Genomic DNA, 17,116 nt, shown 5'->3' with positions numbered 1-17,116 from the left:
CCCGCCCGTTCCTCACACTATCTGGCCACCGCTCTCTGCTCTTGCATGCTGGCCGCGTCTGCCCGCCCCCACCCCGGCCGGGAGCACGGCCCTTTTTTGGTGTCCCCGGCCGGGGTGGGGGCGGGCTGACGCGGCCGGCATGCAAGAGCAGAGAGCGGCGGCCAGATAGTGTGAGGAACGGGGCGTGCGAACGGGCGAGCGTCAGCGGCCGGCCGGATAGTGAGGAGTGGCGCGGGCAGAGGGGAATCAGCGGCGCGATAGTAAGTTTGAAGCCGGGAGGAGGAGGGGGAGCGGCGGGGGGGATGAAAAGCAGCCACTGTGTGAGCTGTGTTTGCTCCCCAAAGTATTCCATAAATGTATTCATGAAGTCACAAAAGTACAGTGCATAACATTACATACACTGTAATTCCTATGGAGTGTCCAGCAGGGGCGCACTATATATAGAAGTCAATGGTACTCATTGACTTCTATATAGAGAGCGCCCCCTGCTGGACACTCCATAGGAATTACACCTTTCGTCGTGACGTCACTGCTTCTTAGATAATTCTAACACTTCCTGATACACTAAATTAAGGGAAATAGCAGTATATGAGCATTTCCCATAATTAATGTACATTAGAAAATTGTATAACTTTCCATAAGTAATAACATATAAAAAAAATAATTTTGGCCGGACTTCTCCTTTAACTTATAAGCTGAATGACATGTAAATAGGGCCTAAACACCACTACTTAAAAAAGGGTATAATTTGGATGACAAGATCCTGTGAACAGACAGGATTGTTTTGAGGATAAACCTAGGGCTGATTTTGGAGATCTGGACAGGTAACATTTCATATGCTTCCAAGATAAAATTTTCCCCATTTCTGCTAGTATTTTTTAAGAAACTCCTCATGTAGAGACTGTTTTAAGAAAACAATAGCCTATCACAGAGTGATGCCTACCTTTCTGAAATGCGAAGTGTGAATTTTATATGTCAAAAACTAAGACAAGGTACAGCTGAACATGGAGATGCAAAATAGTGACACATAACACTGCAGAGTTCTTACCTTGAAGTTCCCCACTTTTGCTGTACAGTTCTCTTCTTTGTTCTCGTAAATAGGCACTCATACTTATGGCATGTGAGGAGGACTCAAACCTTAAACAAAACAAAAAAAAAAATTGCTAATATGCAGTCACATTGAACCAGTCCTCCATAACTACTGAGATTTTCAAGTCAGATTTCTTATTGCAAATATGCAGAAATTTACAGTACACTAAAAAGGAACAGGGTTTATAACACTCCATTAACAAAAAAAAAAATAGCATAAAAAAACCCACAAAAAACACGTTTTATATTCAGCAGCTGTGTGAATACTGAACATGGGGTGGATCGTTAAGGCACCTGTGCAATGTTCAGACAGGAGAAAATGTTCTAGGGGCATTCCTAGGTGATGAAGAGGGCGGGGAGAAGGGACAGAGGGGTGGTGCAAAGTTAGGGCATGGATACTCTAAGCCCCGGCCGTTGGGCACGGGGCTGCAAGTTTAAAAGTTGTTTTTTAGGACAATAATTGCATCACCTGCCAAACGGACCCCAGGACAGATCTTGGATTAAAAGCAGCTATCCGAAGGTACAAGTGGTATGGAGGGGTCAGATTGTGGGTACAGAGTCGCTTTAAGGGCCCATTCATGCTGAAGCCTAAAGGGATTTTGTTACTAGGCTTACGCTGACACATTTAAGGACATGACTGATCGGGACCCCGGCAGCCCTCTGGCAGACTCTAAGTGCAGATCACCGATAAAACTCATTGATGCTACTCATCGATGCTATCTTTTTAGGGCAAGTGCCCTGAACTGTGCGAGTAGGGGTAGAGGTCCACATCAGGTAGGGGTTTCTAGGGAGAGTATTTATCCCAGTACCTCGTGGATCATCATACTCACCTTTCTTAGGAGACTCCCATGAGAAGACACAGAGACAACTATCATCTGAGGTATGGGTGAGATCGTACCCTATCTTTTGATATAACAACAATAACTATTGATCATGGCACAAAAAATTACACCACAAAGACCTATGTAGGTGGAAAAATAAAAGCGTTATGGCTCTTAGAAGGTGAGGAGGAGCATTGCTTCAATGCGACTTGGACATCTGTGCATCAATGGTCACGAAGGGGATAAGTGTTAGGGGGTATTCACACGTTATGTGATTACAGTCCGTGCACAGATGATGTTCTTCTATGGATCAAAATAACAGGACTCCCAGCATCATGAACCATTATGATGCTGTGAGCATTGAAACAGTTTAAGGCTGGGTTCACACTATGTATATTTGAGGCTGTATTTGGTCCTCATGTCAGGTCCTCATAGCAACCAAAACCAGGAGTGGATTGAAAACACAGAAAGGCTCTGTTCACACAATGTTGTAATTGAGTGGATGGCCGCCATATAACGGTAAATAACTTCCATTATTTCAATACAACAGCCGTTGTTTTAAAATAACAGCAAATATTTGCCATTAAATGACGGCTATCCACTCAATTACAACATTATGTGAACAGAGCCTTTCTGTGTTTTCAATCCACTCCTTGTTTTGGTTGCTATACAGCCTCAAACATACAGCCTCAAATATACGTAGTGTTAACATAGCCTAAATGTACATGCTTCTGTACTAATATAGCCACCTGGGCTGTATACTTACTATACAGTAGAACATCTTTTGTGCACAAACCGTAATTATGGCATGTGTAGTTGCCCCCTAAGTGTATGTTCATATCGCGTTTTTGGCCACACGTGGGGCTGCACATCAGGAATCACTGAGAAAAGGATGCTGCGTGCAGCCAGACGTGCAGCCCGACGTGTGGCCATGGGCCACATTGACTTAAATGAGCAGGACGGAGTCATTATGTGACAATGTTCTGCTCATTTACCGGATGTACACGGCTTTTGTGCAGGGCTCAAAAGTGAAGTCGACTACGCTTTGAGTCCTGCACAAAAACCGTGTATGTCCGGCAAATGAGCAGAACGTTGTCACATAATGACTCAGTCCTGCTCATTTAAGTCAATGTGGCCGTCGGCTGCACGTCGGGCTGCATGGCAGCATCCTTTTCTCACCGATTCCAGACGTGCAGCCCGACGGGTGGACGAAAACGCGATATGAACATACCCTAAAACAGCTCTAATATCCAAAATACCAAGTGCTAAGCTGCTAGGCGGCAGCTGTCTTCCTATATGCAATATAGGCAGAAAATTACAGAGAGTGCACATAATGTGAAGGACTACTTTACTGCACTCTGTGTCCTCAATATCAGAGGAATGGCTGTATAACACAATGTCAATAATGTCCTTAAACAAGGCAGCATTAACATACAGTAAATGTAAATATTAAAGCATCAAAGGCACGATTTAGGGTCTTAGCAGCTATTGCATGGTGCAATAATGGACTTTCAGCAATTGCTGAGAATTCTCAAAGCAGTCAAATCCAAATATGTTTAACCACCCATAATCTTACCATTACAATAATATGTGCAACATTTTTTTTACTAGAGAATGATATGAAGGGTTCATACTATAATACATGCTATTACTTATTAACCTAGAGGCTATGAAGTAGTGCAGGGGCTGGGAGGGGAGAGATTGGGGGGTGTGAGGAAGCTAAAAAGCTGATCAGTCAAAGCACATCCACCTGTCACAATGGAGCTACTTAAACAGAACTTATTTCAGTTTTATCCTTATAGACTACTTTACAAGCAACTTATCAGATTCTCAGTGCCCTAAGACTCCTCTTCACCTCTCCCTGCTTCGTAACCACTAGCAGAGTAAACCCTTTTAAATAATGATGAATACAAAATGTTGAATACACAATAATTCTTATGCATTTTACAATATTTCAACCAAAAACAAAGCTGATAAGAACATTATTACATACTTAAAAAGAGAGTGCTTAGGCCTTTGGGGCTTCTTCTTTGCAAAGAAAGCAGAAAATTCTCGTCCACTGCTAGCGTAGCTTAGCTGGGCAGATGGTTCAGAAGAAGTCTTGGTGTTCTTCATATCCAGATACTCTGTTAAAAGCATCTAAAAAAAGACACACAATCATTTATTCAAGTTATTTTCATAGATTTTAGCTGTCGTGAATCAATATAACACATTTAATGTTTCCCCAACTCTGTCCTAGTAACTAAGGATTGCAATCTCTATAAAGGAATACACAAATCAAACCTATCAATCTGTTTTAGATTAAATTACAACATTCCTAAAACCACCCTATTAGGTATAGCAGTGCTTCATGGTTAACATGTTGAAAGTAAACGTATGGTATGCTGAAGCAAGCAGCAGTACAGAGAGTAAAATAGTGTGCTAGTTTAGCAAGAATCTGACAACTGTGGGTTAAAAAAAATTAATTTGAAAAAAAGAAAGAAAAAAGAAAAAAAAAGTGCAAGTAATTACACAGTAACCCATAACACAAGAAACATTACAAAAGCAAAACTGTAACAGGACTTCTAAAATTCATGCATGCATCTGGTAACAAGAAGAGGTGCAGAAGCAGGGGGATGCATATCTAGCAGCGATACATTAGGCTTCAAGGGTGGTTGAGAAGGCCATTTGAGAAGTAACGAGTGCTCGTTTCGAGTAACGAACCCCATTCGGTAGAGGGAAGGTCATGTGAAAACCTGTCAACCTCAGAAAATGATGGAAACACAACGGAAAGGCACAGGAAACAGCAGGGGCAGCATGTATGCATGCCTCTGAGGCTGCCTTATCGCACCATTATCCCAAATTCTGGGCAACAGCCTGGATAAAACAGAGATAAGCATATGGACCACCCAAAAACTCAGCCGGCCACAGCATGGCAATGAGAACACAGAGAACCCTTAAAACAAAAGGTAGCATATGATGAACCACTCAAAAACCTTTCCTGACACAGCATGGCTGTGAATACACAGAGAACCATTAAAAACAGAGGTAGCATACAAACCACCCCAAAATTTAGCCTGACACAGCATGGGGGTGAGGACAGAGTGACCAAGGTAGAAGCAGTAGTCAGTGAGCCTTTCAAAAATTAGGCCAGACACAGCATGGCAGTGAGCACACAGAGAACCATTAAAAGCCTCCCAAAAAATTGGAGTGAGGACAGGGGCTGGGATTTATAGTGGACACGAACCTAGGTGCTGACAGCTAACTGGCTAGGCCAGCTGTCAGTCACCATCAAGGGTACACCTGATGATGATTGACCGGGGGTGGTGAGGCCCTGGCCACGGCTACAAAAAAAAAAAAAAGATAACACAGCTGGCTGGTTTGTCGGGGACGCAATCGGCGGGCCCCCAGCAACCAGTCCCGCTCCTCCGCAGACGTAGTGACGTCAGAGCATGGCAGTCAGGACACAGAGAACCATTAAAAGTGATTAAGGAAGCAAGTGAGCCTCCCAAAAATTAGGCCAGACACAGCATGGCATTGAGCACACAGAGAACCAAGCAGTAGTGAACTTAAATATGGCTTGAGTAAGAAAGACAGAAATCTGGAAATATACTAGTGGTCCTAACAGTTTTTTTTTGGGGGGGGGTTGTGAGATACAATCTGGTGGTGGCTACACCAATACACACTGTAACACCCCCTTTGCACTGAGCAAGCAGTAGTGAACTTAGATATGGCCTGCGTAAGAAATACAGAAATCAGAACATTGTATATACACAAAAAGGCTCACTGGTAGATAAAACACAATAACCCTGTATAAATATATAGGGCACAGAAATGTACTGCAACCCCGGGCGTCACTCCACCATACAACCAGAACAACCCACCAACAGAATGGATACAAAACACCTATGGGCATAGAGTCTGAATAATACCAAAATCTTTATTTATCATGATACATTACACAACTTGATTTAAAATAGATATTCCATAAAAATATATATATTTTTTTAAAAATAACCACACACTAATAAAATTACATATTTTATTACAAATCAGAACATATAGTAGAGGGCCCAATGAAATAGTGCTGAGCACTTATTAGGGTTCTGTGTGCAACACCTAATGTCCCCTTTCTGCCAGCAGCCGATCACCACAGTGTGCTGCTAAAATCGTGGTAGCTGCACTGCAAGTCCCAGCCAGCAGTCTGGAGTAATACAATTTAAAAACAATTTGAAGCCCTTACAAGGGCTGTTTGGTTGTTTTGCTAGTATTCCCTGCCTACTGGAATGCTAATTCCCTCCCTAACACTCTCCCTGACCAGCAGCAGCTCTGTCCCTAATCTCTTCCAGCATACGTCTGAAGCGACCACTTCCAGCCACGATTTTTATATACAGGGTCATCTGATCTGGCCAACCAATCGCTGCTATTGACATGTATGGGTCTCCTGCATGTTTATTGGCTGAGAAATAGCGCTCAAACTTACAGGAAACGGATGATGAGATTTTCTCGAGTATCGAGAGATGCTCGTCCGAGTAATGAGTACCATAGAGTACCCTAATACTCAAACGAGTACCAAGCTCGGACTAACAGTCAGATATCAAGCCCATGTTATGGTCGAAGGTTTGCGCTGGTGATCTTTTAAGAGCACAGCTATATGTTACAAGTCTCTCCTTTACTTTTCTGCTGCCTTTACCAGTAGACTGCTACATAAATAAGTAATGGAACTTGAGGTATTTTACATTTATTTAGTAATTAAGAATTCAGATGTTTAGTGTTTCTTTTTTTTCAGTGAGTTGGCACCCAACTCCTGACACCCCCTCCAACTGGCAGTGAGCTAGCAATCTGGCATGGCTCTATACATTTGGTAGTGGCTGTACCTGGTGTTACAGCACCCAGCTGAACTGATATTGATGGCATGCCGTAAGAATAGGCTATTAACATAAAAATCAAAGAAAACCCCTTTAATGTTACTTGTGGAGATAAAACATGAGAATGGTATAGGCGGGGCTGTGGAGTTGGTAAGCCACGACTCACACTCCAACTCCAGCATAAAATGGCAAATCAGACACAAGGGGGGGCATCACACTGGTGTAAAGAAGATCTGGCTCAACAGCTTCTGTGTAATGTCCTACATGATCCTGAAATATATAAAGCAGATTGTCCTGTGTGTGCAGTGGGTGCAGCTGGTCTTCAGCCTCCATGTCCTGAACAACTTAGAACTAGACTAGATGGAGCAGATGGTCTTTTTCTGTTGACAATCTTCTATGTTTCAAACTAAATATTCACCATACACAAATAAAAACTGCTAACAGTGCCAGAGACCTGTGATACAGGGGTCAGCCATAATGATATACAGGTCAGCCTTATGGCCCTATTCCACGGGTCGTTTTAGAGGAGCAAACGAGCGCTATTAGCGCTCGTTTGCTCCTCGTTCGCCGCTCGCTGCCGCCGCTACTCAACGCGGCTGCAGCGAGCGGGTGAGTGCGGGAGGGGCGGCGGGGAGCTGCGGGGGGGCTGCTCGGAGGATCGCTGATCGTCCGGGCAGCCCATAGGATATAGCAGCGTCTGCTGCCGATGCTCCTATTCAACGGAGCGAAGGCAGCAGATCGCTGCTATATCAGTCGCTTGTTTTTCAACATGTTGAAAAACAAGCGACTGCAACGATCAGCCGACATGAACGATGTCGGCTGATCGTTGCACTCTATTCCACGGAACGATTATCGTCCGTAGCGGTCGATATCGTCCGAAAACTAACGATAATCGTTCCGTGGAATAGGGCCAATAGGCCCAGATTCATCAGCTCTCTGTCAGCCTCTGCGCTCCTGAGTCATTGCGGCTCCACTGGAACTACCCGCTCAGCCAGTCAGTGACTACAGCTGTGTCCCGCATTACTCACTGATTGGCTGAGTTGGCATTTCTACATGGGGTTGTTACATCACAGGATTGGAAGCCCCGGAGGACCATGAGTGGTGACGCTGCACTGCGTGGACACAGAGGCAGGTAAACATGACTTCTTTATTATGATCCCTCCACTCCCTGTCCCTATGCACTGTTTCTTAGAATACCCCTTTAATTTTTTAAATTTCTGCCTCTCTCTCAAACAAACACTCAGCCTGCTGCAGCCATAGCACACTTAAAAGAAACACAAAGTCTTCTTCCGCACTGAGGACAGAGTTTACTGCTACACTACTTATGGCTTCTCCTCCTCCATATTACACAGGATATCTTCATATTATACTGCTGCTTATGTATATCATCATCATCATTCAGCATCCAGGAAGAGAACAGCACAGCGCCCCCTGCCCCCCCCCCCCCCCCCCCCCGGACACACACACACAAAATGGACTCTTCCAGCTCAGAAATAAACTGCCAAATAGTGACCGACAACACCTCCCCGACCACCTTCATCTAATAGGGCCAGTGCTTTATTACTGATACATGGGGAAATGCTTTACCATTTCTAACTAAATTTATGTAGGAAAGTGTTTTTTTTTTTGTTTTTTCATAAATAAGCTCCTTAGATAGATATAACATAAAATATATTGCTGAGGAACATTTAAAAAATTCATATGAAAATTCTATTAAAAAATTCTGAAAGATTTTCTTTTTTAAAGCTGGAGTCGGAGTTGGTACATTAACTCCGTCCAAAACGAGTTCTGACTCCACAGCCCTGGTTAGAGGTGACAAAAGTGTAACAGCATAATGGTCTAATAACCTGTAAGGTATAGGAGGTAGAAATCTCTTGACCCATAGATTAAGTCAATCACTAATGATCCACTTTTACAAAATCCCATAGAATATCACAGATATATTATGACTTGTTGGAACATTTTTTCTTGCACTTAAAGTATCCCCATTTGAGCAGAAAACATCCAAGAAATCAGGATTGGCTATAAACTGAATGGCTGCTCATCACAGATGGATGGGCAGAAGAAATAAAGTTTAGCTGTGAAAGTCCCAACATTAGAGTTAACAACTAAACAAGCTACCTTGATACTGTAAAAAAGGCAAAACATTACCAGAAGAGCTTTAAGGGTAATTTAGGTAATGAAATAGCTGCCAGCAGAATTAAATCCATTAGCAATGCCAATTGTACAATTAGAAACACCATTAATGTAGATTTGCTAATGTTTCTTAACTCAATGAAAACAAAAATTAAAACCTTTTGCTTGATAGAAGCACTTTAGCAAACTCTGGGAGAGGGCATTTAATTGCTTAAGCACCATAAACTCTACTGAAATGCTTCAGGCGATGTCTTCAATGTTCACTTAATAAGATTATTTCAATCATTAACCCTTACACAGACAGTGCAGGCACTCGTGAATTCTACCTTGACTACAGTGAATATGAAGCACTGTACTATCGAAAAACACAGGCCACCTAACAAACCAATGTAAAGTGCACAAAAAATTTGGGTAATGTAGAAACTCTAGGGCTATGTTCACACAACATTTTTGATGCAAAAATATGGCTATGCTCTTTATTCACAAACGTAAAATTCTAAACGCGTAAACATTCAGCATACTAAAGAAAAACACAAATAGATAAAATATTGCTAGGACAATACAGTCAATAAGTAATGCAGTTATGTCAAGTGACATAGGTGAATTAATCTTATCTGGCCGTTTCGGTCTCCAATTTAACAGAAATTGGAGAAGAGTAGATGAGCTATATTTTATTTAGCATGCGGACATAATTTCTAGCCATTTAGATATTCTGAAATTTAGGAGGCATATATACAAATTCATTTTAAATCACATCATTGCTTCATTGCTTCACGTTCTGTGTTATGGTTATTTGGTTGTGACAGCTATAGTCCAGCATTCTAATTTTTAAAAGTTTAGAGACGCTACAATAATGAAGTCATGAAATAAACATAAGCTGTGTGAAGATTTTGCTAGGCTTTATTTCCCATTAGTTTGGTAGAAATTATGTTTTTCCCATGTAAAACCAAGGGTGAAAACACCCTGTATCCACAATGTTTAGAATTTTTTTTAATTTACCTTATTTACTACATCCCTATCTGACATCTTGCAGTGTCACATTGGCCACTAACTACTGCATCAAGGCTTCACTTCCTGGATAAAATAGTGATGTCACGACCCGACTCCTAGAGCTGTGCGGGCTGTGGCTGCTTGAGAGGATGATAGCAGGGGGACACTGAGGGACACAGAGCATCTCCCTGCCATCATCCTCTCCAGCAGCCACAGCCCGCACAGCTCTAGGAGTCGGGTCGTGACATCACCATTTTATCCAGGAAGTCAAGGCTTGATGCAGAAGTGCAGGGAAAATAAGCACTTTATGTACATTACCCATAATAATTGTATATTGGTGATTTGTATAACTTTTGGAGGGGGCAAAACAATACTTTAATAAAAAAAGGTTGCCAGACTTCTAAAAGTTAAGATAAGCATTAGGTTTGGCCAACATTAATCTTTAAGTGTAAAAAAGTGTTAATGTAATCTGTAATAACTTTTTACATGTTGTCCTGACATTGCGCCAAGACAACCTGATCAATGATTAAATCATGTGTCAGAATGGCCTCTGACAGTTTAAGGTAAAAGCTGATGATGCAGCCCCCATTGTATTTACGAGGCGTGTGTTCACGCCTGCTGGTATGAAGGTAAAATACGCAGTGTGTAATCAGCAAGCTAACATAAAATCTACATGAAACTATATCTGGCTCAGTGAGTGGTATAAAAAAAATTAAACAAAAAAAAGTTGCCAAAAAGTAAGCGGAAAATGAAAAACTGTGAGACCCCATGTGAAGGAATTCAGATTAAGGAAAAGCCCTCTGGTGTTAACAAGAACCTGGGATAGAGTAATATTTTTCAGCAAAATTTCATTCTGTATCATTGAGCAACACAATTCAGTCCAGGCACATTGAGGACAAAATAAACGCTCAGAAGCACGGGTTGTTAATGGAAGGACACTGGAGATCACGGCTGGGGTTAGCAATGACCCTCTTCTTGTTTTCGTATAGAAAGTTTAGTGTGATGTTAAGAGCTGCCTGATGTCACTGGAGCTGAACTGTTTTTGTTCTGTTGAGCTGTAAATGTTGGTCGGCTAATGTGTAAATGTAGTAGTCTGTGTAAAAACTGCCAGGTATGGAACAAAACAGGTAATGTTTCTCCTTGAGGAAAGCGCCATTAAGCTGTGTAGAGACAGCCCCTGGAAATTTTGGATTAAGATATGAAAAGCAGAACTCTAATGCCACCTTTTGCAGGTAGTTTCCCCTTCAAGTCATTGACACTTTTAAAGGTAAACTATCAGCAGGTTTGGATATACTAACCTTAAAGAGTCACTGTCGTATTTTTTTTTTTGCAGAAATCAATAGTCCAGGCGATTTTAAGAAACTTTGTAATTGGGTTTATTAGCCAAATCTGCCATTATCTGCATGTAAAAAGCCTTTTCCCAGGTCCCCCCCTCCTTCCTCTTTTTCATCCACTCCAAAAAATCTGAAAATTGTGACTTGTTGCAGGAGACGTCCCCTGTCTGCTCTAGGGAGAGGGGAGGGGGGAGGAGGAAGGAGGGAGTTAGCCGGCAGCAGAAAGCAGATAACAGAGGATTACAGGCACGGAGCTGGGTGACAGCTGTAATCCGAGCTCTGACAGGTCACTGGTGACTGTCCAAGAAGATAAGGGTGAGATATTTGTAGATTAACTCTTTGTTGTCCTGTTTTGGTCTTTTCTTTAGCTCTCTCCATAGGAGAACAATGAAGACAGGGGGGAGAGCTTCAAACTGCTTTTTCATGATAAAAATGCATTTTTCGGATAATAAACCCAATTACAAAGTTTCTTAAAATCGCCTGGACTATTGATTTCTGCAAAAAAAAATTTCACGACAGTGACACTTTAAGAGGAAGACAAGCATGTACCTTTACAGGAAGACAAGCAGATTCCAGCGCAGCTCTTCTTATCTTCATCCGTGGTATTGTCTCCCTCCTTTGCCCAGATCTTTTGCTCGAGCAGTAACACTAGCACTAGTGTACGGGCACTGTTAGTGCACAAGATCTGGAGAGGGACACAACACTACTTACACAAATATAAATATGCATAAGTAGGAGCCATAGGACACGCTGACAGGTGAGGCGGTACATTGAGGGGCTGGGGAATGTTCCTAGGGCACCAAACCAGCTCATTAACATATAACCAAAAACAGCACCACTGATTAAGGTAAGAAGAGCTGTGCTGGAATCTGCTTGTCTTCCTCTAAAAGGTCCATATCAGCAGGTTCAGGTACCATATAAGCAGCTGTTTGGTTGTGTGCTTGCTGGATTCCAGAACATTTCAGCAGTTAACTTCTACCATCTACAAAGTAGAGCCTTAAAGGGGTAGTGCGGCACTAAGAAATTATTCACAAAATAACACACATTACAAAGTTATACAACTTTTTAATGTATGTTATGTATGTGAATGGCCCCCTTCCCCGTGTTCCCCGACCCCCGCCCGTGGACCCGGAAGTGTAGTGCATTATACATACAGTACCCGATTCGTGTCGACCCCCGTCCGCATTTCTTCTGACAGTGATGTAATCTTCGGGAGGCCGGCTGACCCGCTCCTGCCATCCCTCATGCCGGCCCCCCTCTGCCGCGTCATAACTGTGCTCAGCTGCGATTGGCTGCAAGTTAACCGTACTTGCAGTGAATCACTGGCATTCATGCCACGATGGCTTGCTAGCCATTCATTTGCATTTTCATTTGGTGCTGGTGTCCACTCTTAGGAATAATTGCTGGAAACCAGAAGGCAGCAAAACAATAAACTATACACTGATTGTGGCACTGTATAAAAAAAGCAAAGGCAACTGTTAGGATAGATATAGAATAGCTATGGGTTTATCCCATGCATGTTTGAATTGAAGGGGTACCCCGGAGCTGTAAAAAAAAAAAAACAAAAAAAAAAAAAACAGGTCCCTGAAGCTCCAGTTGGTGTCTTCATTTTTTTCTTCACTTCCTGATTTAGGCTTTCCCATGTTGCACTTTGTCTTCTAAGATGTCTAACTGACTCTGTAAAACGGTTAGATGGCTTCCAGCTTGCTCATCCAATCAGAGCTGAGCAACCTGAGTTGTCTGACAAAGAGAGGCTGGCTTAACAGAGCTTAGACCTGCGTCCCTCTTGATGATGTCATTGTCATAAAATGGCTGCCACAGAGCAGCCTGGAGTCAACAGTCATTGGGTAAGAATGAGTTTACTTCACTTGCTGGTGGGGGGTTAAGGGCAGAAAAGATAGGGAAGGGGAGCAGTTTTCACCAACCTAAAAGCCACTAAAAGATTGCCCCAAGCATCTACTACTCTTTCAGTAACAAAATATTTTCTCATATATTAGCAACAATGGGAATTCATGAATTCATGATTTGTACATGGAAACATATATAAAATTAAAGGGGTAGTTCGGGGTTTTCATTTTTCCGCTGTCTTCCACAGCAGTGAATGTGCTGGTGCACATTGGCTGAGCTTGCTGGAAGCCATGTGATGCGCTCCAGCTAATGAAAAGGCTGCTGGTGTGCATTTTCGCACCCAGACCTGGAATCGAGGACGGCGCCCAAAGATGGCGGGGGCGCGAACGGCGGGAAATTTGAACAGTGATCCTCATCAGTGGGATGGCAAGTATATTTTATTTATTTCGTGTGTCTGTTTGGTTTTTGTGCAGCCGCCGCACTACCCCTTTAAAGCCTTGTTCACATATCATCTGGTATATTTGCCATCCAGTGTGCAGGAGTCTGTTAAAAAACTCTGCTTACAACATTTTTTGACCCATCAAATCTATGGAGGACGAATATGCTGGATGGTCAATAGGTCTGGTGCTGTCCCCCATTTTAGCCTAGGAGCGGCTGGCATCTCGATTCCCATCTAGGATGGTAGCGGGACACCGGACACATGTAAACCCAGCCTTACAAATACAGAAAGAGATACAAAATAAATTTTTGTCAAATGTCCATAATGAAGGAATTGTCACTGGATATGGTTGTAGACATTGGCTCAGTTTGGAGTAAAACTGGCAGAATTCTGTGGCGGAATTATCCGCTGTGGAATCCGGCCAGCTTCAGTTTCATACTAGGAGGCTATGGGAGGCTATAGGAGGCCCACAGGATCCCAGTATGACACTGAAGCTGGCGGGATTCCACCAGTTTTACTCCATGTGAACAGAGCCTTACTGACGATCTTTCCCGCTAATTCCCCTCTTGCTGTCGGCGCTATTAAACGCTGCGGGGAGCTACTAGGGGGCTGCCAGGATGATCTAAAGTAGCCCTTAGAAGACAGCGATGGCGCTTCTATTACACGGTGTGACAGCAGATCATTGCTATCGTTATCAGCTAAATGATTCATGCAGAAAGGCAGCGATCAGCCAACAATGTGCATGTCTGCTAATCGTTGCCTTTTAGCATGAACTAATACACAAATAGATTATTGTCTGAAATGACTGGCAATAGGCCAAGTACAGACAATAATTGCTACGTGTAATAGTACCCTTACATTTGGACAGTACTATACGGGCTTGAATTCAACAGGAAGAGTGAAAGGAAGAACAGAATCTCTGCTCTATGAACAAGGCTAAGGCTATTGTTGGCTGTAATTATTTTAGAAAAAATTATTCATTTTACTGTTCTTGCCTTCTGTTTGTATGTTGCTAGTTATGTCTTATTAGAAGAATGTACACTCGTAAGGATACTATTTGTAGGAGATTGCTCCTGTCACAAGTGCTGCTGACAAACTGCTTCTAATGGAGCATCTTCTTTGTTTTGTGTAATGGACGTTATTCCGCTGCATTAGCTTCAGAAGTAAAGAGGCAAATAGAAAAAAAATCCCAATGTTTATCGCTTTATTTACTTGAGGGGAGCTTGTTAAATTGACTTATTTTGGCACCCTGTCTCATTAGCTTCACGGAGCTGCCCTAGAAAGGAAATGCTCTGACTCTTGCCTAGAGGTTATGATAAGAAACTCGGCTGAGGTAACAAAACACAGACAATTATTTCTTTGATTTCAGGTACATTAGTAAGCACAATGCACATTACAAATATGCCGCTTTACAAAACTGTATAAAAAAAAAAAGAAAAAGAAAAAATAATAAGAGAGCCTACTGGTATAAAGTAAGCACTCTGAACATAATTTAATAAGGACAAGAATGGAAACTAGTTTTGCACTAGTGCCATTCCTTCAGACCTTGATACGGGACAAGATAGAGTGAGCCCAGAAAGTTGTTTACCTGTTCCAAGCGATAACAGACTGAGGGGAGTAAGTTTTTTTTGTTTTTTTTTACACATCCCGTGGGGATATGGGGCTAGCAAGATTGGTGCTCGCTTGCAGTGCCTGTAGAAGGCACAATTCATCTTGCAGCAAGGATGCACTCTTTATCGTTTGTGCAGCTATTTAAAATTTTTGGTCAGTATTTTTAACCATCATCAGGAGTAGTTCCAGAACACACAAATAGGAGCAGCAAAGTAGCGGAAATTTTGGCAAATCTTAACAACACGCTATTGTGCAATGAGAGGAAGCACAACACTCCATAACACATAAGAGTACCCAACTTAGCAACAGCAAACCACAGCTCCTCCTGTACAATTCCTCCAGGGAATCCAAAACAGACTACTACCAGGTCACAAGGACTATATAATATATATATATATATTATATATACATACACATATACACACACACACAATGCCCCAACAGCATGTTTTTACTATATATTTTTCTAGTTTTAAATTAATTTTGCACTTTAAATGGCAAAACTACTTTGTTCTTGTGACCTGCACTCTGATCACCCTTGTCAGCATTGAATTGGAGGAGTGCTTCTGTTAGGTATCAAGTTCAGGCTATTTTCACACGCTGTGTAAACGTTTGTTCTGCGTGAACAGCCGTTGTTTAACACTACCTACGGCAAAAAACACAGATCATAATGATTCATTCTGTCCGTACATAGTGTTAAACAATGGCCGTTCATGCGGTGTAGTGGTTGTTTATACAGTAGGTGAACATAGCCTCCGGCTACATTCACACATTCCATTGGTCCATAATTTCAGAAATGCAATTATGGACATATTTAGGGCACAATAATTTCTCCCGGGCTGTTCACACTGTCAGTAGATCTACAGATTCATAATCAGCGTAATTGTGGCACAGAAACATGAATAGAATTCTATGGGTATTATGGGTGATGTACTTAAGGGTCATTTCACCGTTGCCAGGCTATGCTGCAAATAGATTGCGTTGTGAGGTTCCTAGCTCTGAATAAGCTGTATTATTATATTTGCAATTCTGTTGCTATATTGGAGCTCTTCTATCCTGGATTCACACGCTCCGTACATATATTCCACAAGCAGACTGTCATGGACTGGACTGTCGGAACTTCGAAACTGTTAAAAGCTCAGTGCTCCCATACTGACACAGCCGATAGTCTGGGCATACAGGCTGCCTACAGACCGTATATTCGGAACATGTCTGTGCCCTAAGGGCCTTTTTACATAACCCAATATTTGGCCGAGTTGACCAATGCTCGCTTGCAGGGCCTTTACAAAGCATTATTAATCTTGCGGCTATTTAAATTCATTGTCATCAGCTGCACATCTCCTGTTAAGACAACAATTTTACTGGTTGCAAAAGATGAAAATCAGCCAAAGAGCAGACGTCTGCTTGCTCGGCTGAGGACTGGCCCTTTTACACAGGCAGTTTATTGGGTAAGTGTTCCTAGGAATGCATGTTACAGATAAATCGCCCAGTGTACATTTGCCCTCAACTTCAGAATGCAGAATTCCAAACAGGTGAAGTTATGCTCTTGTAATTAAAGTCCAAAATACTGCTGGTTATGAAAAGGTTAAAAAACAAGGAGAACTACACATGAATCAACGGTCGGTAAAGGAGAAGGAACATTCTACAGACGAATCATTGACATGCAGCACTATTCATCATTGTGATGATTATATAATAATTATGATATTGCATACACATTTATGGAAAATTGACATGAATACATGTATTATAATAAGGTGATGGCAATAAAGTTATAATACAAAATGACGAAAGATAGTATGTAACTCACTTATGTTTCTACTCCAAGCAGAGAACCTAAAACTAAAAATAAAATAAAATCCCACTCTGTCCTTCCAGACTAGTTATGCTCACTGTAATAGCAGTACATCAAAGAGGTAGAAGGAGGAGGGGAAAAAAATGCCCAACTTTGTAAGATGAAAAAAAAACCAAGGTCATTGTTGGCAGACACGACCTTGAGAG

General features: G+C 42.1%; 1 protein-coding gene across 1 annotated transcript in view; it reads right to left on the bottom strand.

The window, feature by feature from the left end:
- EXOC4 (exocyst complex component 4) overlaps positions 1 to 17,116 on the bottom strand; it is a 314,927-nt gene that overhangs the window by 252,611 nt on the left and 45,200 nt on the right. The window contains exons 8-9 of the mRNA XM_069979105.1: positions 3,904 to 4,049; positions 1,049 to 1,137 (exon numbers count right to left, since the gene is read on the bottom strand). Of these exons, the coding sequence (XP_069835206.1) occupies positions 1,049 to 1,137; positions 3,904 to 4,049 (235 nt within the window). The remainder of the gene's footprint in view (positions 1 to 1,048; positions 1,138 to 3,903; positions 4,050 to 17,116) is intronic.

This window comes from Dendropsophus ebraccatus, chromosome 1, assembly GCF_027789765.1.
Source record: "Dendropsophus ebraccatus isolate aDenEbr1 chromosome 1, aDenEbr1.pat, whole genome shotgun sequence".
NCBI lineage: Eukaryota > Metazoa > Chordata > Amphibia > Anura > Hylidae > Dendropsophus > Dendropsophus ebraccatus.
Note: the sequence above shows the minus strand (reverse complement) of the source record. Positions and strands in the feature narration are given on the sequence as shown.